Genomic DNA, 27,594 nt, shown 5'->3' on the forward strand with positions numbered 1-27,594 from the left:
ACTCGCTGATACCATTTGTTAAGTCTCTGCGTGCACTTTGAAGGAAGTTACTACCTACCGCTAGCGCAATTGCTAACTTGCGTTAGCACAATGACAAAATCTATGGGTATCTGCTAGCATGCTAGTAGATACGCATAAACTTCCAGTCATTGCGGTAAGACTAGTTAGCATTGGGTCACGAAACTACCTTCAACTTCCTTCAACCTGGACACAAAAACAAGTTCATCTGTTCATGTAGTTCATCTGTTCTGTTCATGTATCCACAAGTTCATCTGACTCTGGGGAAAATAGATAAAGGGCCTCATTGCCAACATCCCGAAGTATCCCTTTAAGCGCCAACAGTGCAGGTAAAAGAGAAGTGGATGTCAGTAAGTGCCTGTTAGAGTGTATGAGCATATGTGTGTGTGTGTGTGTGCGTGTGTGTGTGTCTCACCCTGCTGTTGGTGTCCAGTAGGCAGCGGGAGATGACAGAGTCTAAGAATCCTTCATGGGCAGCGATGATGTGGTCTAGATCCTGGGCCTTCTCTACCTTGTTCCACAACTCATCCCAACAACACTCTAGCACCTGTACACACACACACAGCCAGAGACCCAGACAGACAGGGGAGGAGGGAGAGTGTGAGAGGAGTGAGAAGATTAGAGAGGAAGAAGAAAAGAAAGTACGGCCCCTGACCTCGAAGGTGATGTAGTACTGCATCTGGTGGATGAAGTGGACCATCTCATTGGCCAGGATGTGGCACTGGTGCAGCACGCCAGACAGCTCTGTAACACAACATCTAACATGTTACCCTGGCTGCCTTATCTACAGCTCTTCGGTACATGACTCTCTCTGCTGGAGGTGAGATGGAATTGCATGGTTGTGTGTGTGTGTGTGCGTGCGTGCATGTGTGTGTGTGTGTTCACCTGGCATGCTCTTAAGCAGCTTGGCATTACACATCTGTCCCTTCCAGATGTCGGTGAGGATGTACTCCATACGCTTGGCTCGCCACAGGAAGTTGAACACCCGCAGGTAGTGGCTCATGCACTCCCGTGTGAACACCTGCCACAGCCAGAACCAGCAAGAGAAACAGAAAGCAAGAAGAGAGAGAGACAAAGGAGAGAAAGAGAGAGAGAGAGAGAGAGACAAATTAGACAGAGAGAAAGACAAAGGAGACAGCGTGAAGAGAGAGAGAGAGCGTGAACACCTGTCACAGGGTAGCACAGCATTTACACATGTTCTCTCACCACATCACAGAACAACACAAAACCAGCCAGCACTTGACTTCATCTAACATGGCTGACTGGTGGCCTTTGAATGAACATGTACAGTGGGGCAAAAAAGTATTTAGTCAGCCACCAATTGTGCAAGTTCTCCCACTTAAAAAGATGAGAGAGGCCTGTAATTTTCATCATAGGTACACTTCAACTATGACAGACAAAATGAGATTTTTTTCTCTCCAGAAAATCACATTGTAGGATTTTTAATGAATGAATTAGCATATTATTGTGGAAAACAAGTATTTGGTCACCTACAAAGAAGCAAGATTTCTGGTTCTCACAGGCTCCTCTGTCCTCCACTCGTTACCTGTATTAATGGCGCCTGTTTGAACTTGTTACCACAACCTCAAACAGTCACACTCCAAACTCCACTATGGCCAACACCAAAGAGCTGTCAAAGGACACCAGAAAAAAATTGTAGACCTGCACCAGGCTGGGAAGACTGAATCTGCAATAGGTAAGCAGCTTGGTTTGAGGAAATCAACTGTGGGAGCAATTATTAGGAAATGGAAGACATACAAGACCACTGATAATCTCCCTCGATCTGGGGCTCCACGCAAGATCTCACCCCGTGGGTCAAAATGATCACAAGAACGGTGAGCAAAAATCCCAGAACCACACGGGGGGACCTAGTGAATGACCTGCAGAGAGCTGGGACCAAAGTAACAAAGCCTACCATCAGTAACACACTATGCCGCCAGGGACTCAAATCCTGCAGTGCCAGACATGTCCCCCTGCTTAAGCCAGTACATGTCCAGGCCCGTCTGAAGTTTGCTAGAGAGCATTTGGATGATCTAGAAAAAGATTGGGAGAATGTCATATGGTCAGATGAAACCTAAATATAACTTTTTGGTAAAAACTCAACTCGTCGTATTTGGAGGACAAAGAATGCTGAGTTGCATCCAAAGAACACCATACCTACTGTGAAGCATGGGGGTGGAAACATCATGATTTGGGGCTGTTTTTCTGCAAAGAGACCAGGACGACTGATCCGTGTAAAGGAAAGAATGAATGGGGCCATGTATCGTGAGATTGAGTGAAAACCTCCTTCCATCAGCAAGGGCATTGAAGATGAAACGTGGCTGGGTCTTTCAGCATGACAATGCTCCCAAACACACCGCCCGGGCAACGAAGGAGTGGCTTCGTAAGAAGCATTTCAAGGTCCTGGAGTGGCCTAGCCAGTCTCCAGATCTCAACCCCATAGAAAATCTTTGGAGGGAGTTGAAAGTCTGTGTTGCCCAGCAACAGCCCCAAAACATCACTGCTCTAGAGGAGATCTGCATGGAGAAATGGGCCAAAATACCAGCAACAGTGTGTGAAAACCTTGTGAAGACTTACAGAAACCATTTGACCTCTGTCATTGCCAACAAAGGGTATATAACAAGGTATTGAGATAAACTTTTTTTATTGACCAATACTTATTTTCCACCATAATTTGCAAATAAATTCATTAGAAATCCTACAATGTGATTTTCTGGATTTTTCCCCCCTCATTTTGTCTGTCATAGTTGAAGTGTACCTATGATGAAAATTACAGGCCTCTCTCATCTTTTTAAGTGGGAGAACTTGCACAATTGGTGGCTGACTAAATACTTTTTTTGCCCCACTGTATAACGGAACAGAAAGAAACAACGTTCAGATGCTCCAGGTGGGCTTTGGATGAATGAAGAGAGAAGAGGAGAAGCTTATTGGATTGTTTGCGACGGTGTGTGTGTTTGTGTGTGTATGTGTGTGTGTGGAGAGAGACAAGGCAACACCAGATAGGATGTTATGTGTATGTATGTAAAGTGCTGTGGTTACCGTGGCGATAGGACCCTCTACGTGGTAGTCTAAACTGAAGACGTCCCAGCCTGTATCCCCGGGAGACACCTACAGAAGGAGCACAGATGGGTTGATGACCAGGCTTTAGTTCAGAGGGATAACATGGTGCCAAGTTGACAGTTTGAAATCCAATAGGTAACTCTGACACATCCAGCATCCAGACATCAACCATCTAGGCTTCAGCTCAGAGGGCTAACAGTCTTGAGCAACGGGTTACCAGGTTGTGTTTCAAACCCCTGACTCAATACCGTGTTAGCCCACTGAGATAAAGCTTATGACAGTAGTAATGGTATGAGCTGTAGCATATGATAGTAGTAATGGTATGAACTGTAGCCTATGACAGTAGTAATGGAATGAGCTGTAGCCTATGACAGTAGTAATGGTATGAACTGTAGCCTATGACAGCAGTAATGGTATGAGCTGCAGCCTATGACAGCAGTAATGGTATGAGATGTAGCCTATGACAGTAGTAATGGTATGAGCTGTAGCCTATGACAGTAGTAATGGTATGAGCTGTAGCCTATGACAGTGGAAATGGTATGAGCTGTAGCCTATGACAGTAGTAATGGTATGAGCTGTAGCATATGATAGTAGTAATGGTATGAACTGTAGCCTATGACAGTAGTAATGGTATGAGCTGTAGCCTATGACAGTGGAAATGGTATGAGCTGTAGCCTATGACAGTAGTAATGGTATGAGCTGTAGCCTATGACAGTAGTAATGGTATGAGCTGTAGCCTATGACAGTAGAAATGGTATGAGCTGTAGCCTATGACAGTAGAAATGGTATGAGCTGCAGCCTATGACAGTAGAAATGGTATGAACTGTAGCCTATGACAGTAGTAATGGTATGAGCTGTAGCCTATAACAGTAGAAATGGTATGAGCTGCAGCCTATGACAGTAGTAATGGTATGAGCTGCAGCCTATGACAGTAGTAATGGTATGAGCTGCAGCCTATGACAGTAATAATGGTATGAGCTGTAGCCTATGACAGTAATAATGGTATGAGCTGTAGCCTATGACAGTAGTAATGGTATGAGCTGTAGCCTATAACAGTAGTAATGGTATGAGCTGCAGCCTATGAGAGTAGTAATGGTATGAGCTGCAGCCTATGAAAGTAATAATGGTATGAGCTGCAGCCTATGACAGTAGAAATTGTATGAGCTGCAGCCTATGACAGTAGAAATGGTATGAACTGTAGCCTATGACAGTAGTAATGGTATGAGCTGTAGCCTATAACAGTAGAAATGGTATGAGATGCAGCCTATGACAGTAGTAATGGTATGAGCTGTAGCCTATGACAGTAGTAATGGTATGAGCTGCAGCCTACCTCCAGCAGGCGTACGTCCAGTCTCTTGAGGATCTCAGCGTTGTCATACTGGGCGTTGGTGGCCCTCACGGCTGTCTCCAGGATGCCTGTCAGGTTGTGTTGGTACAGAGTGGTGGCTGGGCGGGCCAGCTCTGGTCTGAAGGGACAAACACTAACGTCAATATATATGACATGTAGGATGGGGTGGGTGGGTGTGTATTTGTGCGTACCCATCTGTCTGTACACCTGTGTGTGTGTGTATGTGTGTACGAACTTTAGCAGGTCCATGAGGTGGCGTATGAAGTCTCCCTGGCCCAGCAGCAGGTATCGTCTCATGGCCTGCAGGTGCTCCAGCAGCAGATAGTTCTGGTTGAGCACATTCAGCAGGTACTTGCTGGTTTCAAAGTAGGCTGCATCTATCTTCCCCTGGAACGCCCCCTCCAGGTCTGATAACAGCTCTGCGGCTACAGAGAGAGAGTTATTATCTGTGGTCATTATGTGGGTACTGGAGTTGGCACTACATGATGCATATTAAACTCATCTCTCAGACCGTTTGCTGAACTCTGTATCTATAATTCAAGATAGAGTCTGCATCCCAAATAGCACCCTATTCGCTTTATAATGCACTACTTTTGACCGGGGGCTTCATAATGCACTACCTTTAACCCGTAAGGTTATGGTCAGAAGTAGTGCACTATAAAAGGGAAAAGGGTGGCATTTGGGACAGACAGGTTAAAAATACAACCCCTCCCCTTCCAACGCCAGTCAGTATGCAGTCATTCCCCTCAAGGACGAGGCTAAGGAAGGAACTGTAAAACCATTGATCAGCGACAGAGAGAGGAGCGAGACTAAATCCAGTCGATACGACAGTAAGTACCATAACAGTACAACCAGTTCTGATGCCAAACAGATCAATGCGGCTCTGCTCTCACTAGCTACAAACACTACTATGGCAAGACCAAGGCTTCTCTACTCTGTCGAAAGACACTGCCTGCTCAATACACACTCTCTGGAGGTATATTATGAACAATGTGTACCAAACACCAAATGCCTGTGTTGTATTGAGCTAGCCACTGACAGGCCCCTTTCACATTGTGTTGGGGTGGGGGAGAGAGGTCAGAGAGCATACCATCTTTGGGAGAGTCTGTAGACTTGGAGGCCGGGGTGATTTTCCCTGGTGAGGTTCTGTCATGGCACACCTGATGCAGGAAGTTAATGGACTTTCCAATGAGCAGAACCTACAGAGACAGAAGAGAAAGAGAGAACGAGCAAAAGTAACATGTGAATGCAAAGTTTATATTTTTTTTACGTTGAGGATGAGATAATTGGTGTTTGTGTGTGTCTACCTTGCGGGCCTGGTCCATGGTGATGAAGGTGGGTATCATGGACTTCCTCAGTGAGTACTTGTCGTGCCACAGTCTGTCCGTCTTCACCGTGGGATCAGACGCCACAAAGAACTGCAGGGAGAGAAATCACAATCACACCTTAAAAGACAGGACTCAACTATATCCGAACAACACAGGAGATTACTACAACAATTAATACTTATTACAGTAATGGAAAGAAAGTGAATGGTGGTTCCATCTCTCAATCATGATCTTGATCGTCACTGAGCCAGTGGTTCAACTTGAAAACCAAAATGGATGCCGATAAGTAGACATCAGTGTTACAAGGTGAAGACTTCTCTCCTAGGGGGTACAACAAGGGGGATTGAAAAGCCTTTTAGTAAACAAAAAGTATATATATAAAGTTTGATTTCTGCTCTTCTTGTCATAATGAGTGTTTACAGTCTAACGCCACCTCCCAGCCGCCCCCTGGGCTGACAGAGGTGCCTGTAAGCTTCAGAGCCATACCCTCATTCCCCTCTGCTGGGAAGGAACAGCTCCATAACTACCACTTAGCCCTGCTACAGGGAGGGTCAATACAGGGGGCTTAAAACCAGTGTGCCCTTTGTAACTTTCCCTTCTGAGAATAGCTCGGCAGTCGGTATTGAAAGCCACTACAACTCTCCTGTGCTCTGTGCTTGCCCAATCAGCACTTAGTCTCAGGTAGACGGAGTCTGAGAGGGCGATTCAGCAGCAGGTGCATTAGGACTAGATTCACGGCCTTCTACTGTCCTGTAGTTGTGGAGACAGGGAAATGGATGGAGAGCAAGGACAGAGATAGGAGGAGAGAGAGAGAGAGAGAAGAGAGGGCCATCACTCAGTTCCCCATTACCGTCCTCTCATCCATCCTCATTTGGAAGGCCGCCGCATCCCTCCCCCTCTCCCGTCCCCCTTTCCCTCCATCTCAGCTCAGAGATGAACCGGTCTGATGTCTGTCTGAGTCCACTTCAGCCTGAGCTCAGTTACTACCCTCCGGACCCGGACCTTGACAAACTAATGGAAGTGTGTGTGTGTATTATATTTAAGCAATAAGGAACAATGGGGTGTGGTATATGACCAATATACCATGGCTACGGGCTGTTCTGATGCACAACGCATCGCGGCCCTTACTGTGCCTTATTGCTATTATAAACTGGTTACCAACGTAATTAGAGCAGTAAAAATAAATGTAAAAGCTGTCATCAAGGCCACGCTAGTTTGAGAAACAGAAACAAGCCTGTAATCAAACCCACAAATGCTGATGCTCCAGACACTCAACTAGTCTAAAGAAGGCCAATTTTATTGCTTCTTTAAATCAGCCTAACAGTTTTAAGCTGTGCTAACATAATTGCAAAAGGGTTTTCTAATGATCAATTAGCCTGTGTGCTCGCACACACTTTTTCAGTTCTTAATTGTTCTATAGGATTGATCCAATACCTTGACTTTGTTGTCCTTAAGCCATTTTGCCACAACTTTGGAAGTATGATTGGGGTCATTGTCCATTTGGAAGACCCATTTGGACCAAGCTTTAACTTCCTGACTGATGCCTTGAGATGTTGCTTCAATATATCCACATAATTTTCCTACCTACTGATGCCATCTATTTTGTGAAGTGCACCAGTCCCTCCTGCAGCAAAGCACCCCCACAACATGATGCTGCCCCCCCTGTGCTTCACGGTTGAGATGGTGTTCTTCGGCTTGCAAGCCTCCCCCTTTTTCCTCCAAACATAATGGTGGTCATTATGGCCAAACAGTTCTTTTTTTGTTTCATCAGACCAGAGGACGTTTCTCCAAAAAGTACAATCTTTGTCCCCATGTGCAATGGCAAACCGTAGTCTGGCTTTTTTATGACGGTTTTGGAGCAGTGGCTTCTTTCTTGCTGAGCGGTCTTTCAGGTTATGTCGATATAGGACTCGTTTCACTGTGGATATAGATACTTTTGTACTGGTTTCCTCCAGCATCTTCACACGGTTCTTCGCTGTTGTTCTGGGATTGATTTTCACACCAAAGTACATTCATCTCTAGGAGACAGAACGCGTCTCCTTCTTGAGTAGTATGACGGCTGCGTGGTCCCATGGTGTTTATACTTGCGTACTATTGTTTGTACAGATGAATGTGGTACCTTCAGGCTTTTGGAAATTGCTCCCAAGGATGAACCAGACTTGTGGAGATCTACAATTGTTTTTCTGAAGTCTTGACTGATTTCTTTTGATTTTCCCATAATATCAAGCAAAGAGGCACTGAGTTTGAAGGTAGGCCTTGAAATACATCCACAGGTACACCTCCAATTGACTTAAATGATGTCAATTCGCCTATCAGAAGCTTCTAAAGCCATGACATAATTTTCTGGAATTTTCCAAGCTGTTTATTGTATATGTAAACTTCTGACCCACTGGAATTGTGATGCAGTGAACTGTAAGTGAAATAATCTGTCTGTAAACAATTGTTGGAAAAATTACTTGTGTCAAGTTCTCCCACTTAAAAAGATGAGAGGCCTGTAAAAATGAGGAAAATAAATCCAGAAAATCACATTGTAGGATTTTTTATGAATTTATTTGCAAATTGTGGTGGAAAATAAGTATTTGGTCACCTACAAACAAGCAAGATTTCTGGCTCTCACAGACCTGAACTTCTTCTTTAAGAGGCTCCTCTGTCCTCCACTCGTTACCTCTATTAATGGCACCTGTTTGAACTTGTCAGTATAAAATACACCTGTCCACATCCTCAAACAGTCACACTCCAAACTCCACTATGGCCAAGACCAAAGAGCTGTCAAAGGACACTAGAAACAAAATTGTTGACCTGCACCAGGCTGGGAAGACTGAATCTGCAATAGGTACGCAGCTTGGTATGAAGAAATCAACTGTGGGAGCAATTATTAGGAAATGGAAGACATACAAGACCACTGATAATCTCCCTCGATCTGGGGCTCCACGCAAGATCTCACCCCGTGGGGGACCTAGTGAATGACCTGCAGAGAGCTGGGACCAAAGTAACAAAGCCTACCATCAGTAACACACTACGCTGCCAGGGACTCAAATCCTGCAGTGCCAGACGTGTCCCCCTGCTTAAGCCAGTACATGTCCAGGCCCGTCTGAAGTTTGCTAGAGAGCATTTGGATGATCCAGAAAAAGATTGGGAGAATGTCATATGGTCAGATGAAACCAAAATATAACTTTTTGGTAAAAACTCAGCCCCAAAACATCACTGCTCTAGAGGAGATCTGCATGGAGAAATGGGCCAAAATACCAGCAACAGTGTGTGAAAACCTTGTGAAGACTTACAGAAAACGTTTGACCTCTGTCATTGCCAAAAAAGGGTATATAACAAAGTATTGAGATAAACTTTTGTTATTGACCAAATACTTATTTTCCATCAAAATTTGCAAATAAATTCATTATCACAGTGCAGGTGCATTTATACGGAGACTTGATTACACACAGGTGGATTGTATTTATCATCATTAGTCATTTAGGTCAACATTGGATCATTCAGAGATTCTCACTGAACTTCTGGAGAGAGTTTGCTGCACTGAAAGTAAAGGGGCTGAATAATTTTGCACGCCCAATTTTTCAGTTTTTGATTTGTTAAAAAAGTTTGAAATATCCAATAAATGTCATTCCACTTCATGATTGTGTCCCACTTGTTGTTGATTCTTCACAAAATAATACAGTTTTATATCTTTATGTTTGAAGCCTGAAATGTGGCAAACGGTCGCAAAGTTCAAGGGGGCCGAATACTTTCGCAAGGCACTGTAGGTATATATATATGGTGTGTGTATTATATATATATATATATATATATATATACGGTGTGTGTATTATATATATACACTGCTCAAAAAAATAAAGGGAACAATTAAACAACACAATGTAACTCCAAGTCAATCACACTTCTGTGAAATCAAACTGTCCACTTAGGAAGCAACACTGATTGACAATAACTTTCACATACTGTTGTGCAAATGGAATAGACAACAGGTGGAAATTATAGGCAATTAGCAAGACACCCCCAATAAAGGAGTGGTTCTGCAGGTGGGGACCACAGACCACTTCTCAGTTCCTATGCTTCCTGGCTGATGTTTTGGTCACTTTTGAATGCTGGCGGTGCTTTCACTCTAGTGGTAGCATGAGACGGAGTCTACAACCCACACAAGTGGCTCAGGTAGTGCAGCTCATCCAGGATGGCACATCAATGCGAGCTGTGGCAAGAAGGTTTGCTGTGTCTGTCAGCGTAGTGTACAGAGCATGGAGGCGCTACCAGGAGACAGGCCAGTACATCAGGAGGAGGCCGTAGGAGGGTAACATCCCAGCAGCAGGACCGCTACCTCCGCCTTTGTGCAAGGAGGAGCAGGGGGAGCACTGCCAGAGCACTGCAAAATGACCTCCAGCAGGCCACAAATGTGCATGTGTCTGCTCAAACGGTCAGAAACAGACTCCATGAGGGTGGTACGAGGGCCCAACGTCCACAGGTGGGGGTTGTGCTTACAGCCCAACACCGTGCAGGACGTTTTTCATTTGCCAGAGAACACCAAGATTGGCAAAATCGCCACTGGCGCCTTGTGCTCATCACAGATGAAAGCAGGTTCACACTGAGCACATGTGACAGAAGTGACAGTCTGGAGACGCCGTGGAGAACATTCTGCTGCCTGCAACATCCTCCAGCATGACCGGTTTGGCGGTGGGTCAGTCATGGTGTGGGGTGGCATTTCTTTGGGGGGCCGCACAGCCCTCCATGTGCTCACCAGATGTAGCCTGTCTGCCATTAGGTACCGAGATGAGATCCTCAGACCCCTTGTGAGACCATATGCTGGTGCGGTTGGCCCTGGGTTCCTCCTAATGCAAAACAATGCTAGACCTCATGTGGCTGGAGTGTGTCAGCAATTCTGGTAAGAGGAAGGCATTTATGCTATGGGCTGGCCCGCCCGTTCCCCAGACCGGAATCCAATCGAGCACATCTGGGACATCATGACTCGCTCCATCCACCAACGCCACGTTGCACCACAGACTGTCCAGGAGTTGGCGGATGCTTTAGTCCAGGTCTGGGAGGAGAACCCTCAGGAGACCATCCGCCACCTCATCAGGAGCATGTCCAGGCGTTGTAGGGAGGTCATACAGGCACGTGGAGGCCACACACACTACTGAGTCCCATTTTGGATCAGCCTGTAGTGTGGTTTTCCACTTTAATTTTGAGTGTGACTACAAATCCAGACCTCAATGGGTTGATAAATTTGATTTCCATTGATCATTTTTGTGTGATTTTGTTGTCAGCACATTCAACTATGTAAAGAAAAAAGTATTTAATAAGAATATTTCACTCATTCAGATCTAGGATGTGTTATTTTAGTGTTCCCTTTATTTTTTTGAGCAGTGTATATATATATATTTTTTTTTATTTTATTTTTTTATTTTACCTTTATTTAACCAGGCAAGTCAGTTAAGAACAAATTCTTATTTTCAATGACGGCCTGGGAACAGTGGGTTAACTGCCTGTTCAGGGGCAGAACGACAGATTTGTACCTTGTCAGCTCGGGGGTTTGAACTCACAACCTTCCGGTTACTAGTCCAACGCTCTAACCACTAGGCTACCCTGCCGCCCCGGTATGGTGTGTGTATTAAATATATGGTGTGTGTATATTATATATTAAAAATATGGTGTGTGTATTACATATATATGGTGTGTGTATATTATATATTAAATATATGGTGTATGTATATTAAATATATGGTGTGTATATATTACATAAATGGTGTGTGTATTACATAAATGGTGTGTGTAATATATATATATATATATATATATGGTGTGTGTAATATATATATATGGTGTGTGTATTACATAAATGGTGTGTGTATTACATAAATGGTGTGTGTAATATATATATATATATATATATATGGTGTGTGTAATATATATATATGGTGTGTGTAATATATATATATATATATAATAAAGGTAAAATAAAATAAAAATATATGGTGTGTGGAATATATATATATTATATATATATATATATATAGTGTGTGTATTATATATGGTGTGTGTAATATATATATATATATATATATGGTGTGTGTATTATATATATATTATATATATATATATATATATATATATATAGTGTGTGTATTATATATATGGTGTGTGTATTATATGTATGGTGTGTGTATAAAATATATATGGTGTGTGTATTATATGTATGGTGTGTGTATTAAATATATGGTGTGTGTATAAAATTTATGGTGTGTGTATAAAATTTATGGTGTGTGTATAAAATATATGGTGTGTGTATAAAATATATGGTGTGTGTTATATATATATATATGGTGCATGTATTATATATATGGTGTGTATATTAAATATATGGTGTGTGTATTATATGTATGGTGTGTGTATTAAATATATGGTGTGTGTATAAAATATATGGTGTGTGTTATATATATATATATATGGTGCATGTATTATATATATGGTGTGTATATTAAATATATGGTGTGTGTGTGCGCGTCACCTCATGGTAAGTGTCCTCCAGCTCTCCGTCGTAGATCCAGCGGTAGAGGAAGTTGAGGATGGGATGTGACACCAGGCTGAGGATGTGCTGCACCAGAGCTCTCATCTGAGGGTCCCCTGTCTTCCCATAGGCATGGACCGCTGACGCCAGTTCCCCTCCCTTCCTCCCTACACACACACACAACATTTGAACCATACACTTGAATCACACACACTATTTAAATGGATACTTGATGGTACCAATCAGCAGGTGCCACAGACACACAACACACACGACTCTACCTTGGCAGAAGTCAACGAGGGCAGCCAGGGTTTTGAGGCGGACTTTAGGGTCGTAGGTCCAGACTAGGAGACGTCTGAGGGTCAGACTGCTCTCCACTCCCAGGTTCACTCCCTGGTCATCCTCCACCTGCAACTGTCAAACACACCTTTACATGTCATGTAGCCTAAATGGGTTATCCTCTTGAAGGGCTAAGAACAAAGCTCATTTACTTGAATAAGGCGGTACAGTGTTTTGAGAGGTAGAGAAAGGTGTGTGTCTTACCTGTGAGTGCAGCACTGCCAGAAGTCTGTAGTACTCCTTCAGTTCTTGATGCAGGGAGGCACAGAAGCTCTGTCCCACCAGGCCGAAGGCTCGGTCCAGACTGCGCGAGTCAGTGTACTTCCTGATCTTGTTGTGGAGCCAGCCCAGCTCAGCCAATCGGCTACTGGTGTCCCTCAGAGACTTACAGAGAACCACCTAGGGACACACTGGAGAAGTTACAACAGGAGAATGCACACGCAGGCACACAGGCACATAATACAGGGAATATCTGTAAAAGTAACTCATTTAATCTTTGAAGGGGTTGCCAGGTTGGTAGTTAATTATCCCCGTGTGTACCATCTGTCCTGTATGGCTCCCCACAGACAGGAGACACTCACAATCGGAAAACGGGCCTCTCCTGCTGCCAGGTTACCATTCAGTCACTCACACACAAGTACGCCACAACCCCCCATGACTACAGCATCACCAAAGGAACAGCAGCTCCGCTCTTCAGCCCAGAATCATGAATAGGAACACATCAGCCGTATTATTAGAGCCCTTTGCCAGTTGGAGGACCATTAGAATTCAAGATTCAACCCTTTCACACCCGTTTGTTCAGAACTAATTTCACTTTTTTAAATGGTAGTCAGTGTGGCCCTTGTTCCACAGATTGAAGACATTCGCCAAGAAGCCTGGAGCCCAAACTGTCTGCAGTGTCTCTCTGCTGACGGAGTCGTCTTATGAGGACGAGGTGTTGATACTCACCGTCTCTACTTTAGACAGAATAATAAAACATGATTGTCTCTAATAATGTTCAATTTCTGTATTCTGTTCTAATTATTCCGAAAACCGTGTTAGATTGAATAGGGCTTATAGCGTAAATGATGACTTCAAAAAGACCTTTGAAAACACCCTTGACGGCTAGATTTGTCTCCAGTGTTCTCGTCCGATACAGTGATCCTAGGCCAGCGCATTGACAGCAGGCTATATATTTATATATATATATATATATATATATATATATATTTTTTTTTTTAAACACTGAGAAGATGTATAGCTGAAACAGGTCGACTGTAATTTGTAGGAATATTAGAAGGGAGGAAAGTTGTAATGAATCCTTGATGGATGATAGAGGGACACCATCGATGTGGCTCCTAACCAAAGAGCCAACTATTGATCTGTCAAGCTTTTTACCCCTTTTAGAAATAGATCATCAGCCTTGATGTCAGCAGCACTACAGCCGAATCTGAAAAACGCTGTCGGTCGGTTCTACAACAGCCATGCTGTCAGGGAGTCAGCTAGCGATGAAACAGGGTAATCTGTCAATAACTGGTCTAGCTAGTATGGATGGAAGTACGGAGCTCTTCTACATTAAACATTTTAGTAATTTAGCAAGACGCTCTTATCCAGAGAGACTTACAGGAGCAATTAGGGTTAAGTACCTTGCTCAAGGGCACAGACAGATTTTTCCCCTAGTCAGCTTGGTGATTCAAACCAGAGACTTTCGGTTTCTGGCCCAACACTCTTAACCGCTAGCCAACCTACCATGGTGCATGTAAACACAACACGTTGACTAACTAACATATACGCAGTGTACAAAACATTAGGAATACCTGCTTTTTCCATCACTTGTTAAATCCACTTCAATCAGTGTAGATGAAGGGGAGGAGACAGGTTAAAGAAGGATTTTTAAGCCTTGAGACATGGATTGTGTATGTGTGCCATTCAGAGGGTGAATGCACCAGACCAAATAATTAAGTGCCTTTGAATGGGGGGGGGGGGGGGGGTATGGTAGTAGGTGTCAGGCACACCGGTTTGAGTGTGTCAAGAAGTGCAACGCTGCTGGGTTTTTCACACGCAACAGTTTCCAGTGTGTATCAAGAAGGGTCCACCAACCAAAGGACATCCAGCCAACAAGACAACTGTGGGAAGTATTGGAGTCAACATGGGCCAGCATCCCTGTGGAACGCTTTTGATACTTTGTAGTCCATGCCCTGACAAATTGAGGCTGTTATGAGGGCAAAAGGGGGTGCAACTCAATATTAGAAAGGTGCTCCCTAATGTTTTTTTGTACACTCAGTGAAAGGTCAAATAGCTTATGAAGTTGGTTATCAGTTTTTGCATTCGTCAGAGAAATATTTCAGGAACAAGGTGCACAAACTGAAATACCAAAGACACCTTGGCATGGACATTGTTCATGTATGACCGAATGTTCACGTCACCTTGGAGTCAATCTTGTAGCAGTTGTCTGCGTTGCTCATCTTAATGAACTTGCCGTCGATCCCCTGGAAGACATACAGGATGTCTCTGACCAGTGCAGCCTCACCAACCTCCGCTGGAGAGGAGAAGAAGAACGAGGGATTCAGAAAAACAACAAAAAGTAGGACAACATTAACGAAAGCCATAAAAGTTACAGTACCAGTCCAAAGTTTTTTGTTGTAATATTTTCTACAAAACCATGAATTAACACACATGGAATCATGTAGAAGCAAAAAAGTGTTAAACAAATCTAAATATATTTTATATTTGTTTAACACTGTTTTGGTTACTACATGATTCCATGTGTGTTATTCATAGTTTGTCTTCACTGTTATTCTACAATGTAGAAAATAGTACAAATAAAGAAAAACCCTGGATTGAGTAGGTGCCTTATCTCTCTATATATCTATTTAAGTCAGCCCCCAACCCTGTCAGAGGAGCACCAAGACAAATTAAATACCAGGAGAGCAACTAAACATTCATGAAATGAGGCGATTATGTGAGATGGTTCTTACTGCAGAACAGGAACATTTCATTGCAGACTTGGTACATCCGACCTAATCTCTTTCTGTTTAATATTGAGTATTCAGTTTGTAGAGCCACTGTGCAGAGAGCAATGTGTTTTTTACCATTACAGGCCCCCTGCCCAACTTCTGCCTACGTTACAAAATGTCCTCCAACCGTGAAGCATGTCCCAACTACGCCATGTAGTTCCATACACAAAAAGTAGGCTTATACATCCCAACAATGTCAGTCCCCACCCCCAACTCACCAGTGAGGTCCCCGTCATGGCGTGGCCTGGGGGCCCGGGTGGACAGGGGTGAGGGGGCGAGCGGGGCCCGTGAGGTAGGTGCAAGGGCGGAGGAGTTGGGGAGGGCCCACGCCAGCCGAGAGCCCAGCTGCTGCCCTGCTGTCTGGGGTGGGTGTCTGGAGAGAGCAAACATAGAAATGTTTAATGGACCATTTTGTATGTTTACATCCGTGTAACTATAGACATTTTTTCTCCCCCTCGACATGCATAACTCTTCCCCTATACATGTTGGTTCTCCTAATGCAAACTGTCTTGTAGGACCATTACCATTAATAGCCTGTTAATGAGGGCGTAGCGATGCCTCAGCTCCAAATGACTTTTATAGTGTTGATGATGATCCACTCAACCACCCACTAATCAGATACTTACCCTGGCACTAGACGAGTATAGCCAGACTAATTATACACAAGTGCTTGTGGGGTTGTGGAGAAGGACATGCATAATTGATGCTCACAACGGAATGGAAATACCCTGCTACAACAAATGGTTACAAAGAAAAACATTTTTTTTAACATGTCCTACTAATTTAAGACACCTTCATATTCTGAAGGTTCATTGGTTACTCAGATGCGGTGTTGATCTACAACAAAAGTATACACTCCCTGCGAGTCCACAGGAACAACACTGAAGAAAGTCTAGAGTCATGTACGACTGACTATGGAGTCCTGGGTGCAGACCGGACAAACAGGGTTCCATCGACTGGCCTTACCCGGCCAGCAGGGGCTGAGGGGTGGGTGTGGGCCCGTTGAGGGAGTACACCCCCAGGCTGCTGATGCCACTGGTGCCCATGCTGGTGGAGATCTGGACGCCCCCAGGCCCCGAGCGCTCGGGGTAGCTGAGGGGCAGGCTCCCAGGTCGGGTGCAGTAGAACGGGGTGGAGTGGGCATCCCGGGGGAGGGCCTGGGCAAACAGCGCCCCATAGCTGCCAACCTGGGAATGACATGCTATCATTAAATCAATGATGTATCAATTAAATAATTAAATGTGGAATAACATGGAACATTTAATAGAATAGCTATATCTGCTATTAATGGAGTTCTACAGAACTGACATGGCCACGATGGAATTACTGTTTGTGATGGCTTCAATTTTCTGTATCTACAGTACCCGTCAAAAGTTTGGACACACAAAATGTTTATATTTATTTATACTATTTCCAACAATGTCGAAAAATAGTGAAGACATCGAAACTATGAAAAAACACATCATGTAGTAACCAAAAAAAGTGTTGGTTACTAAATATATTTTATATTTGAGATTCTTCAAAGTAGCCACCCTTTGCCTTGACAGCTTTGCACACTCTTGGAATCTCTCAACCAGCTTCATGAGGTAGTCACCTGGAATGCATTTCAATCAACAGCTGTGCCTTGTTAAAAGTTCATTTGTGGAATTTCTTTCTTTCTTAATGCATTTGAGCCAATCAGTTGTGTTGTGGTAAGGTAGGGGTGGTATATAGAAAATAGCCCAATTTGGTAAAAGACCATGTCCATATTATGGCAAGAACAGCTCAAATAAGCAAAGAGAAAGGACAGTCCATCATTACTTTAAGACATGAGGTCAGTCAATACGGAAAATTTCAAGAACTTTGAAAGTTTCTTCAAGTGCAGTCGCAAAACCATCAAGCGCTATGATGAAACTGGCTCTCATGAGAACCGCCAGAGGAAAGGAAGACCCTGAGTTACCTCTGGCTGCAGAGGATAAGCTCATTAGAGTTACCAGCCTCAGAAATTGCAGTCCAAATATATGCTTCACAGAGTTCAGTAACAGACACATCTCAACATCAACTGTTCAGAGGAGACTGTGTGAATAAGGCCTTTGTGGTCGAATTGCTGTAAATAAACCACTACTAAAGGACACCAATAAGAAGAATAGACTTGGTTGGACCCAGAAACACAAGCAATGGACATTAGACCAGTGGAAATCTGTCCTTTGGTCTGATGAGTCCAAATTGGAGATTTTGGGTTACAACCGCCGTTTCTATGTGAGAGTAGGTGAACGGATGATCTCCGAATGTTTGGTTCCCACCGTGAAGCATGGAGGTGGTGGTGTGATGGTGCTTTGCTGGTGACACTGTCAGTGATTTACTTAGAATTCAAGGCACACTTAACCAGCATGGCTACCACAGCATTCTGCAGCGATATGCCATCATATCTGGTTTGCACTTAGTGGGACTATCATTTGTTTTCCAACAGGACAATGACCCAACACACCTCCATGCTGTGTAAGGGCTATTTGACCAAGAAGGAGAGTGATGGAGTGCTGCATCAGATGACCTGGCCTCCACAATCACTCGATCTCTACCCAATTGAGATGGTTTCGGATGAGTTGGACCGCAGAGTGAAGGAAAAGCAGCCAACAAGTGCTCAGCATATGTGGGAACTCCTTCAAGACTGTTGGAAAAGCATTCCAGGGAAAGCTGGTTGAGAGAATGCCAAGAGTATAAAGTGGTCATCAAAGCAAATGGTGGCTACTTTGCAGAATCTAAAATCTAAAAAATATTTTAATTTGTTTAACACTTTTTTGGATACTACATGATTCCATATGCGTTAATAAGTAGGTGTGTCGAAACTTTTGACTGTACTGTATATATAGCTATGGTTAGTGTGTGTGTACAGAACCAATTGGTTTATTCAGTCCCAGCAGTAATGGCTCTCTTCTGTTTGCCTGCTCTCTGTGGTGTGGCACACGGGGTCCCTTGCCCTCCTCCTGCAGTGTGTGTGTGTGTATGTGTGTGTGTGTGTGTGTAGAGCACTGTGGTGTAATGACAAGTATACCCACCCTGGACGGTTTCCTGGGGTCCTCACAGAGACTGAGCAGCAGGTATAAGACGGACCACCTGTGTTTCAGCACCCCCTGTTAATGGAAAGCAAAACACAGATTCTCAATTGGTTCTCCTTTCAAAGTCAATAGAAGTATGCATATGCACCAGGGTATTTGAAACAGAAGACTGACCTGAGTCTGCAGCTTTCTGTGGAGCTCAGAGAACAGGGCAGCGTCACCCTCTCTCCTCTGCTTCAGCACTGGAGAACCAAAGGACAAGACAAACAGAATCAGACCACTAAATAAACAGACATACACCAATTCCAAAAACAGTTGATTAAAGGGGGCTCAACTCCACTCTGAACACGGGTAAGTGCTGTTTTTTATCTTATTTACTATGCTTAGCGATCGATGAGATGGTCATTAGTGGCATTACTCCGACTACAAACAAAATCTATTGAGATTTACTATTATGGAGACTCTTAACAAACATATTTCTTTATTGTCAAATGTACAATGCTGTCACCTTTAACACGAGACAGAAAAGCTCTACTGGGAAAACAACAAAAGACCACATTAACAAAGGATGCATGTTTGCAAAGGTAACAGAGAAAGTGCAAACCAGTGATGTGCAGATGCCACTTTCGACTGTCGAGATGGACTCTCAAAGAGGATTCACGCAGCAAACCTGTCCAATTTAGAACCAGGAACAGATATAGCCCTTGGTTCTCCCCAGACCTGACTGCCCTTAACCAACACAAAAACATCCTATGGCGTTCTGCATTAGCATCGAACAGCCCCCGTGATATGCAGCTGTTCAGGGAAGCTAGAAATCATTATACACAGGCAGTTAGAAAAGCCAAGGCTAGCTTTTTCAAGCAGAAATTTGCTTCCTGCAACACTAACTCAAAAAAGTTCTGGGACACTGTAAAGTCCATGGAGAATAAGAACACCTCCTCCCAGCTGCCCACTGCACTGAAGATAGGAAACACTGTCACCACTGATAAATCCACCATAATTGAGAATTTCAATAAGCATTTTTCTACGGCTGGCCATGCTTTCCACCTGGCTACTCCTACCCCGGACAACAGCACTGCACCCCCAACAGCAACTCGCCCAAGCCTTCCCCATTTCTCCTTCTCCCAAATCCATTCAGCTGATGTTCTGAAAGAGCTGCAAAATCTGGACCCCTACAAATCAGCCGGGCTAGACAATCTGGACCCTTTCTTTCTAAAATTATCTGCCGAAATTGTTGCCACCCCTATTACTAGCCTGTTCAACCTCTCTTTCGTGTCGTCTGAGATTCCCAAAGATTGGAAAGCAGCTGCGGTCATCCCCCTCTTCAAAGGGGGGGACACTCTTGACCCAAACTGCTACAGACCTATATCTATCCTACCGTGCCTTTCTAAGGTCTTCGAAAGCCAAGTCAACAAACAGATTACCGACCATTTCGAATCTCACCATACCTTCTCTGCTATGCAATCTGGTTTCAGAGCTGGTCATGGGTGCACCTCAGCCACGCTCAAGGTCCTAAACGATATCTTAACCGCCATCGATAAGAAACATTACTGTGCAGCCGTATTCATTGATCTGGCCAAGGCTTTCGACTCTGTCAATCACCATATCCTCATCGGCAGACTCGACAGCCTTGGTTTCTCAAATGATTGCCTCGCCTGGTTCACCAACTACTTCTCTGATAGAGTTCAGTGTGTCAAATCGGAGGGTCTGCTGTCCGGACCTCTGGCAGTCTCTATGGGGGTGCCACAGGGTTCAATTCTTGGACCGACTCTCTTCTCTGTATACATCAATGAGGTCGCTCTTGCTGCTGGTGAGTCCCTGATCCACCTCTACGCAGACGACACCATTCTGTATACTTCCGGCCCTTCTCTGGACACTGTGTTAACAACCCTCCAGGCAAGCTTCAATGCCATACAACTCTCCTTCCGTGGCCTCCAATTGCTCTTGAATGCAAGTAAAACTAAATGCATGCTCTTCAACCGATCGCTGCCTGCACCTACCCGCCTGTCCAACATCACTACTCTGGACGGCTCTGACTTAGAATACGTGGACAACTACAAATACTTAGGTGTCTGGTTAGATTGTAAACTCTCCTTCCAGACCCATATCAAACATCTCCAATCCAAAGTTAAATCTAGAATTGGCTTCCTATTTCGCAACAAAGCATCCTTCACTCATGCTGCCAAACATACCCTTGTAAAACTGACCATCCTACCAATCCTCGACTTTGGCGATGTCATTTACAAAATAGCCTCCAATACCCTACTCAACAAATTGGATGCAGTCTATCACAGTGCAATCCGTTTTATCACCAAAGCCCCATATACTACCCACCATTGCGACCTGTACGCTCTCGTTGGCTGGCCCTCGCTTCATACTCGTCGCCAAACCCACTGGCTCCATGTCATCTACAAGACCCTGCTAGGTAAAGTCCCCCCTTATCTCAGCTCGCTGGTCACCATAGCATCTCCCACCTGTAGCACACGCTCCAGCAGGTATATCTCTCTAGTCACCCCCAAAACCAATTCTTTCTTTGGCCGCCTCTCCTTCCAGTTCTCTGCTGCCAATGACTGGAACGAACTACAAAAATCTCTGAAACTGGAAACACTTATCTCCCTCACTAGCTTTAAGCACCAACTGTCAGAGCAGCTCACAGATTACTGCACCTGTACATAGCCCACCTATAATTTAGCCCAAACAACTACCTCTTTCCCAACTGTATTTAATTTTAATTTATTTATTTATTTAGCTCCTTTGCACCCCATTATTTTTTTATTTCTACTTTGCACATTCTTCCATTGCAAAACCACTATTCCAGTATTTTACTTGCTATATTGTATTTACTTTGCCATCTTGGCCTTTTTTGCCTTTACCTCCCTTCTCACCTCATTTGCTCACATTGTATATAGACTTGTTTATACTGCATTATTGACTGTATGTTTGTTTTTACTCCATGTGTAACTCTGTGTCGTTTTATCTGTCGAACTGCTTTGCTTTATCTTGGCCAGGTCGCAATTGTAAATGAGAACTTGTTCTCAACTTGCCTACCTGGTTAAATAAAGGTCAAATAAATAAAAAATAAAAAAAATAGGTCACTCCCATTATTGTCTCTAATAATAGGTCATAGGTCACTCACGTTCTTTTTTGATCTTCTCTGACACTAGGAACTCATCCCTCTCAATGGTGGGAGCATAGTTACTCCCGACGACTCTCACAGCATACTGGAACTGGTGGGCTACTTCAGCTGAAATGTGAAATAGGGTTGAGTTGAAGTATTGAGCATGGAATATCGGCTTTTCCTAAACCATGTCACTACTGGTGAATGAATCTTTCAGACTGGTTCAAATCTTACAGATGCAGAACGTTTCCCCTCAATCAGTAGCTAGCTCCCAATCTTACACTTTCTGGTAGTCATGCCAAGTGATAGAAAATTTAACTTTAGTACCTGCGCTCTAAAAAGTCGGGTAAACAATACCTTCCGGTGAATATTTTGTCTCATATTTCGAGCAGCTGAAAGACTTAACTGCACAGACAACCGCTATAGTAAGTTCAAACGTAATTGTATTCAACATTCTGGCTTGTAAGGAAAATGTCCACGATTGTGCAGTGCTTTGTTTCAGACTGTATAACTTTACCAAGAATTGGTATCAAAGTCAGATTTATTGGGCAAACTTTCTGGCAGCCTGGCAAGCCAAGCTAGCTATCCCTAACTAGCTAACTTATTTGAAACAAGGCGTGGTTGGACTGTTGTCAACCGTATCTGCAGCTACCTATATCTATCTAGCTATGACACATTTTGGTAGTTAACTAGTTAAAGCCTTGGATGTAGCCATCACCTAAATACAAATATGGGTGGAGCTAACGTTAGCTAGATGGCTAACTAGCTGTGGTCCATACATAGCATGCCATCTCTGACTTGGCTGGCTAGGTGTAGTTACTAGGTAGCCTAAGCTAACTAGCATTGGCTGTCACACAAACTTGACTTAACTACAAACTTCGTTAGCTATTGTAGCTAGATGGCGAGCTGAACGCTGGTATACAACTGTTATATCAGCACCACTGTTAAATGTTAGCTAGCTAGCAACAGACCAGGCTAGCTGCACATAACCGCGCCTGGCCAATCTAACTAGCTAGCATCATAGCTACCTTCGCTCTTCCCAGTGATCCTGCAGCAGAGACTTTGAAGGAGGACGTTGGGGGACTTTTGATCTAGGGCAGCCATTGCGTTGCAGTCTTTAGTTTTCCTTATCAGACGCCAGCGATACTACTGGATGCAGTTGTACCCACTACGATTGCTCTTGCTTTGGGTTTCCACTCTCAGTAACAGCCATTTTAACGGAACGCGCCGAAAGCGTTGCTAGCAAGAAGAGATGGGAAAAATAAATGAAAATATTACCCTCCAAAACAAGGCAATGGCACTAAAGGTTCCCATGTCAGTTGTTCCTAGCCTTCGCCCCATGCTTATGGTGGTCAAATTGTAAGCGAAGTAGATAGCCAGTTGACTGTTAATTTTGAAATACATGTTCAATTTTCATTTTAAATTATTTTATTGGAATTAATTGCAATGAAATACAGACTTATCGAAAGACAGTTTTGCATATTTGCATTTCAGAACCAGGAGAGTGGACAGTTCCCAGACTTGGGGTACAAGGCAAGCATTTCATGACCCAAGTAGTGGACAGCTTTCTCTCTCAATTCAATTTCAATTCAAGGGCTTTATTGGCATGGAAAACATATGTTAACATTGCCAAAGCAAGTGAAGTAGATAATAAATAAATGTGAAATTAGCAATACAAATTAACAGTAAACATTACACTCACAAAAGTTCCAAAAGAATAAAGACATTTCAAATGTTATATTATGTCAATATACAGTATTGTAACAATGTGTAAATAGTTAAAGTACAAAAGGGAAAATTAATAAACATAAATATGGGTTGTAATTTACAATGGCGTTTGTTCTTCACTGGTTGCCCATTTCTTGTAGCAACAGGTCACAAATCTTGCTGCTGTGATTGCACACTGTGGTATTTCACCAATTGATATGGCAGTTTATCAAAATTGTATTTGTTTTACAAAGTCTTTGTGGGTCTGTGTAATCTGAGGGTAATATGTGTCTCTAATATGGTCATACATTTGGCAGGAGGTTAGGAAGTGAAGCTCAGTCTCCACCGCATTTTCTGGGCAGTGTGCACATCGCCTGTCTTCTCTTGAGAGCCAAGTCTGCCTACGACGGCCTTTCTCAATAGCAAGGCTATGCTCACTGAGTCTTTACATAGTCAAAGCTTTCCTTACGTTTGGGTCAGTCACAGTGGTCAGGTATTCTGCCACGGTGTACTCTCTGTTTAGGGCAAAATAGCATTCTAGTTTGCTCAGTTTTTTTGTTCGTTTTTTCCAACGTGTCAAGTAATTATCTTTTTGTTTTCTCATGATTCGGTTGGGTCTAATTGTGTCGCTGTGCTAGGGGTCTGTGGGGTCTGTTTGTGTTTGGGAACAGAGCCCCAGGACCAGCTTGCTTAGGGGACTCTTCTCCAGGTTCATCTCTCTGTAGGTGATGGCTTTGTTATGGAAGGTTTGGGAATCGCTTCCTTTTAGGCGGTTGTAGAATTTAACGTCTCTTTTCTGGATTTTGATAATTAGCGGGTATCGGCCTAATTCTGCTCTGCATGCATTATTTGGTGTTTTACGTTGTACACTGAGAATATTTTTGCAGAATTCTGCATGCAGAGTCGCAATTTGGTGTTTGTCCCATTTTGTGAATTATTGGTTGGAAAGCGAACTCCCGACCTCACAACCATAAAGGGCAATAGGTTCTATAACTGATTCAAGTCTCTCTCTCTCAATTAAATCAATTAGCTTTATTGGCATGACACTGTCCCTCATTAAATGGCAGGCAGCAATGTAGTGCGCTGCCAACCCACAGTTCTCTGTGTCCTCCCGCAACAAGATGGTTAGCCTATCCGCATCAGAGAGGTCTTTGAAACCTTGAATAAGGGTTTCAAATTTGGGGAAATTAGATTCTCTAATTGTTTTATATTTGTGACATTTTGTCAGGAAATACAGCTCTGTTTTACGTTCTGCTGTGGTGCAGTGGTTGCACAGATTTTCCTCTGCAGGGTGCCATGTTTTGTTTTGACTGGGTGCTGATACAGAACCCCTCCACTGGTTTCTTGGGCTCAGTGCTAGTGAATGACGCTCAACCTGTCTTCATCATAAGGGAGGTTTCTGAGTCAAAGATGAACAGGGTGATTAGCTCACTAAAGAACTCTAAAGCCAAAGATGTGTTTGGGCTGGACTCTACTTTCTTAAAAACTACAAAGAGTCACTCATTGGCCCCATTACTAAGGTCACCAACACATCTATTGGTCTCGGGGTGTTTCCAAGGGTATGGAAGTCGGCCATAATAACGCCCATCTTTAAATCGGGCGACCCTGCTGACGTGAGTAACTACAGGCCCATTAGTATACTACCTGTGGTGTCAAAGGTTGTTGAAAAGTGTGTAGCAGAACAACTCATTGCCAACCTCAACAACAGCCCCTTCACATTACACTTCATGCAGTTTGGCTTCAGAGCGAAACACTCCACAGAAACGGCCAACTGCTTTCTTCTGGAAAATGTGAAGTCCAAGATGGACAAAGGGGGCATTGTTGGGGCTGTGTTTCTGGACCTAAGGAAGGCTTTTGATACTGTTAACCATGAGATTCTCATCACAAAATTGTTCAAGTTCAACTTTTCCCCCGATGCCTTGAGATGGATGAAATCATACCTTGAAGGCAGAACTCAGTGTGTCAGAGTGAGCAATGAGCTGTCGCCCACTCTTAGCTATGATGTGGGCATGCCCCAATGGTCAATACTGGGTCCCCTCCTGTTCAGCCTGTACAATAATGATCTGCCTTCTGTCTGTACTGGGTCTGAAGTTCAAATGTATGCAGATGATACAGTGATATATGTGCATGCAAAGAGCAAACAACAAGCTGCACAAGAACTCACTACTGTAATGGTCCAGGTTACAAAGTGGCCCAGTGACTTGTGTTTGCATCTCAATGTGAAAAAAACAGTTGACATGTTCTTCACAAAGAGGGCAACAGATGCTACTGAACCAGATGTCTATTTGTCAGGGGAGAAGCTCCAGGTGGTATCTGATTTTAAGTACCATGGCATCATACTTGATTCCAACCTCTTTTTTAAAAAGCATGTGAAAAAGGTCATTCAGATAACCAAATTCAACCTAGCTAATTTCCTTTTTATTCGAAATTGTTTGACTACAGAGGTAGCAAAACTGTACCTCAAATCTATGATACTCCCCCACTTAACATACTGCTTGACTAGTTGGGCCCAAGCTTGCTGTACAACATTAAAACCTATTCAGTCTGTCTACAAACCGGCTCTCAAAGTGCTTGATAGGAAGCCCAATAGCCACCATCACTGTTACATCCTCAGAAAGCATGAGCTCCTGAGTTGGGAAAATCTTGTTTGCAAGATGTGTGCTCACTGCTCAATGATTGTCTATATTGTAATTGTTTTTAATAACCTGCCCAGGGACTGCGGTTGAAAATGAGCCGGCTGGCTAAAACCGGCACTTTTACTGAAACGTTGATTACACCGACGCATGTCTTGTATTCAAGATCCTAAATAGCCTGGCTCCCCTTCCACTCAGTATTTTTGTTAAACAGAAAACCCAAACATATGGCAGCAGATCCACAAGGTCTGCCATGAGAGGTGACTGTATAGTTCCCTTAAGGAAAAGCACCTTTAGTAAATCCGCATTCTCTGTGAGAGCTTCCCATGTCTGGAATACACTGCCTTCAGACACACATAACTGCACCACTTATCACACTTTCACAAAATGTATGAATACATGGCTAAAGGTCAATCAGATTTGTGATCATAATCCCTAGCTGTGTATTGCCGCTTTCCATGTTGTCTGTAGCTTGTGAGTTGTGGAAACGCTTTGTTGCTTTTATGAATTTTGTCTTGCTGCTTTTTGTTCTATGTTGCTCTGTCTGTATGCTATGTCTTGCTTGTCCTATGTTGCTCTGTCTGTATGCTATGTCCTGCTTGTCCTATGTTGCTCTGCGTGTGCTCACTGCTCAATGATTGTCTATATTGTAATTGTTTTTAATAACCTGCCCAGGGACTGCGGTTGAAAATGAGCCGGCTGGCTAAAACCGGCACTTTTACTGAAACGTTGATTAATGTGCACTGTCCCTGTAAAAAATAAAATAATCTCAAACTCAAACTCAGACTGTGTTGTAATTTGGTTGGATCTGATATATTGGATGTTCTGGTCCTAAGGTGTCAGTGTGTTAGTAGAACAGGTTTGTGAACTCTCTCCCTCTCACAAACACACACACTTTTAGATTTAAGTTTATTATAGCCTGCACGTGCCAAAATGAATGAGGCTTTATGGTCCAAACCTTACCATGGTGCGCTGCCATGCATTAATGGGGAATTTGCCATTCCATTTGGTTTCTAACTCTTAGTGTATGCAACAGTTTTGTGAATTAGTTAAGAACCTCTTTAGGATTGGCCCCTTTTTTTCAATTTTCGCCTAAAATAACATACCCAAATCTAACTGCCTGTAGCTCAGGCCCTGAAGCAAGGATATGCATATTCTTGGTACCATTTGAAAGGAAACACGTTGAAGTTTGTGGAAATGTGAAAGGAATGTAGGAGAATATAACACATTAGATCGGGTAAAAGACAATACAAAACAAAGTAAACTGTTGTTTTGTATTTTTTTTGTACCATCATCTTTGAAATGCAAGAGAAAGGCCATAATGTATTATTCCAGCCCGGGTGCAATTTAGATGTTGGCCACTAGATGGCAGCAGTGTGTGTGCAAAGTTTGAGACTGATCCAAGCAACCAACCATTGTATTTCTGTTCAAAATGTTGAATCAAGACTGCACAAATGTGCCTAATTTGTTGTTTAATAACTTTTCATGTTCAAAACTGTGCACT

General features: G+C 43.4%; 1 protein-coding gene across 3 annotated transcripts in view; it reads right to left on the bottom strand.

Annotated features, from left to right (window-relative positions):
* The window catches only part of tubgcp3 (tubulin gamma complex component 3), a 31,265-nt gene extending 8,239 nt beyond the window's left edge, over window positions 1-23,026 (bottom strand). The window contains exons 1-18 of one of the 3 annotated variants that reach the window (XM_031824159.1): window positions 22,779-23,021; window positions 21,769-21,876; window positions 18,807-18,874; window positions 18,633-18,707; window positions 16,564-16,784; window positions 15,816-15,970; window positions 15,007-15,119; window positions 12,806-13,000; window positions 12,544-12,676; window positions 12,263-12,429; window positions 5,734-5,844; window positions 5,517-5,625; window positions 4,662-4,851; window positions 4,409-4,544; window positions 3,058-3,126; window positions 904-1,039; window positions 674-762; window positions 434-565 (exon numbers count right to left, since the gene is read on the bottom strand). In XM_031824159.1, coding sequence (XP_031680019.1) covers window positions 434-565; window positions 674-762; window positions 904-1,039; window positions 3,058-3,126; window positions 4,409-4,544; window positions 4,662-4,851; window positions 5,517-5,625; window positions 5,734-5,844; window positions 12,263-12,429; window positions 12,544-12,676; window positions 12,806-13,000; window positions 15,007-15,119; window positions 15,816-15,970; window positions 16,564-16,784; window positions 18,633-18,707; window positions 18,807-18,874; window positions 21,769-21,876; window positions 22,779-22,854 — 2,283 coding nt within the window. In that variant the 5' untranslated portion in view covers window positions 22,855-23,021. Of the gene's footprint in view, window positions 1-433; window positions 763-903; window positions 1,040-3,057; window positions 3,127-4,408; window positions 4,545-4,661; window positions 4,852-5,516; window positions 5,626-5,733; window positions 5,845-12,262; window positions 12,430-12,543; window positions 12,677-12,805; window positions 13,001-15,006; window positions 15,120-15,815; window positions 15,971-16,563; window positions 16,785-18,632; window positions 18,708-18,806; window positions 18,875-21,768; window positions 21,877-22,778 lie in introns of all 3 variants that reach the window. The other 2 variants (XM_031824158.1, XM_031824157.1) reach the window with 2 other exon arrangements.
* Window positions 23,027-27,594: the final 4,568 nt, after the last annotated feature.

The sequence above is a fragment of the Oncorhynchus kisutch genome, linkage group LG5 (assembly GCF_002021735.2).
Source record: "Oncorhynchus kisutch isolate 150728-3 linkage group LG5, Okis_V2, whole genome shotgun sequence".
In the NCBI taxonomy this organism is placed as follows: Eukaryota; Metazoa; Chordata; class Actinopteri; order Salmoniformes; family Salmonidae; genus Oncorhynchus; species Oncorhynchus kisutch.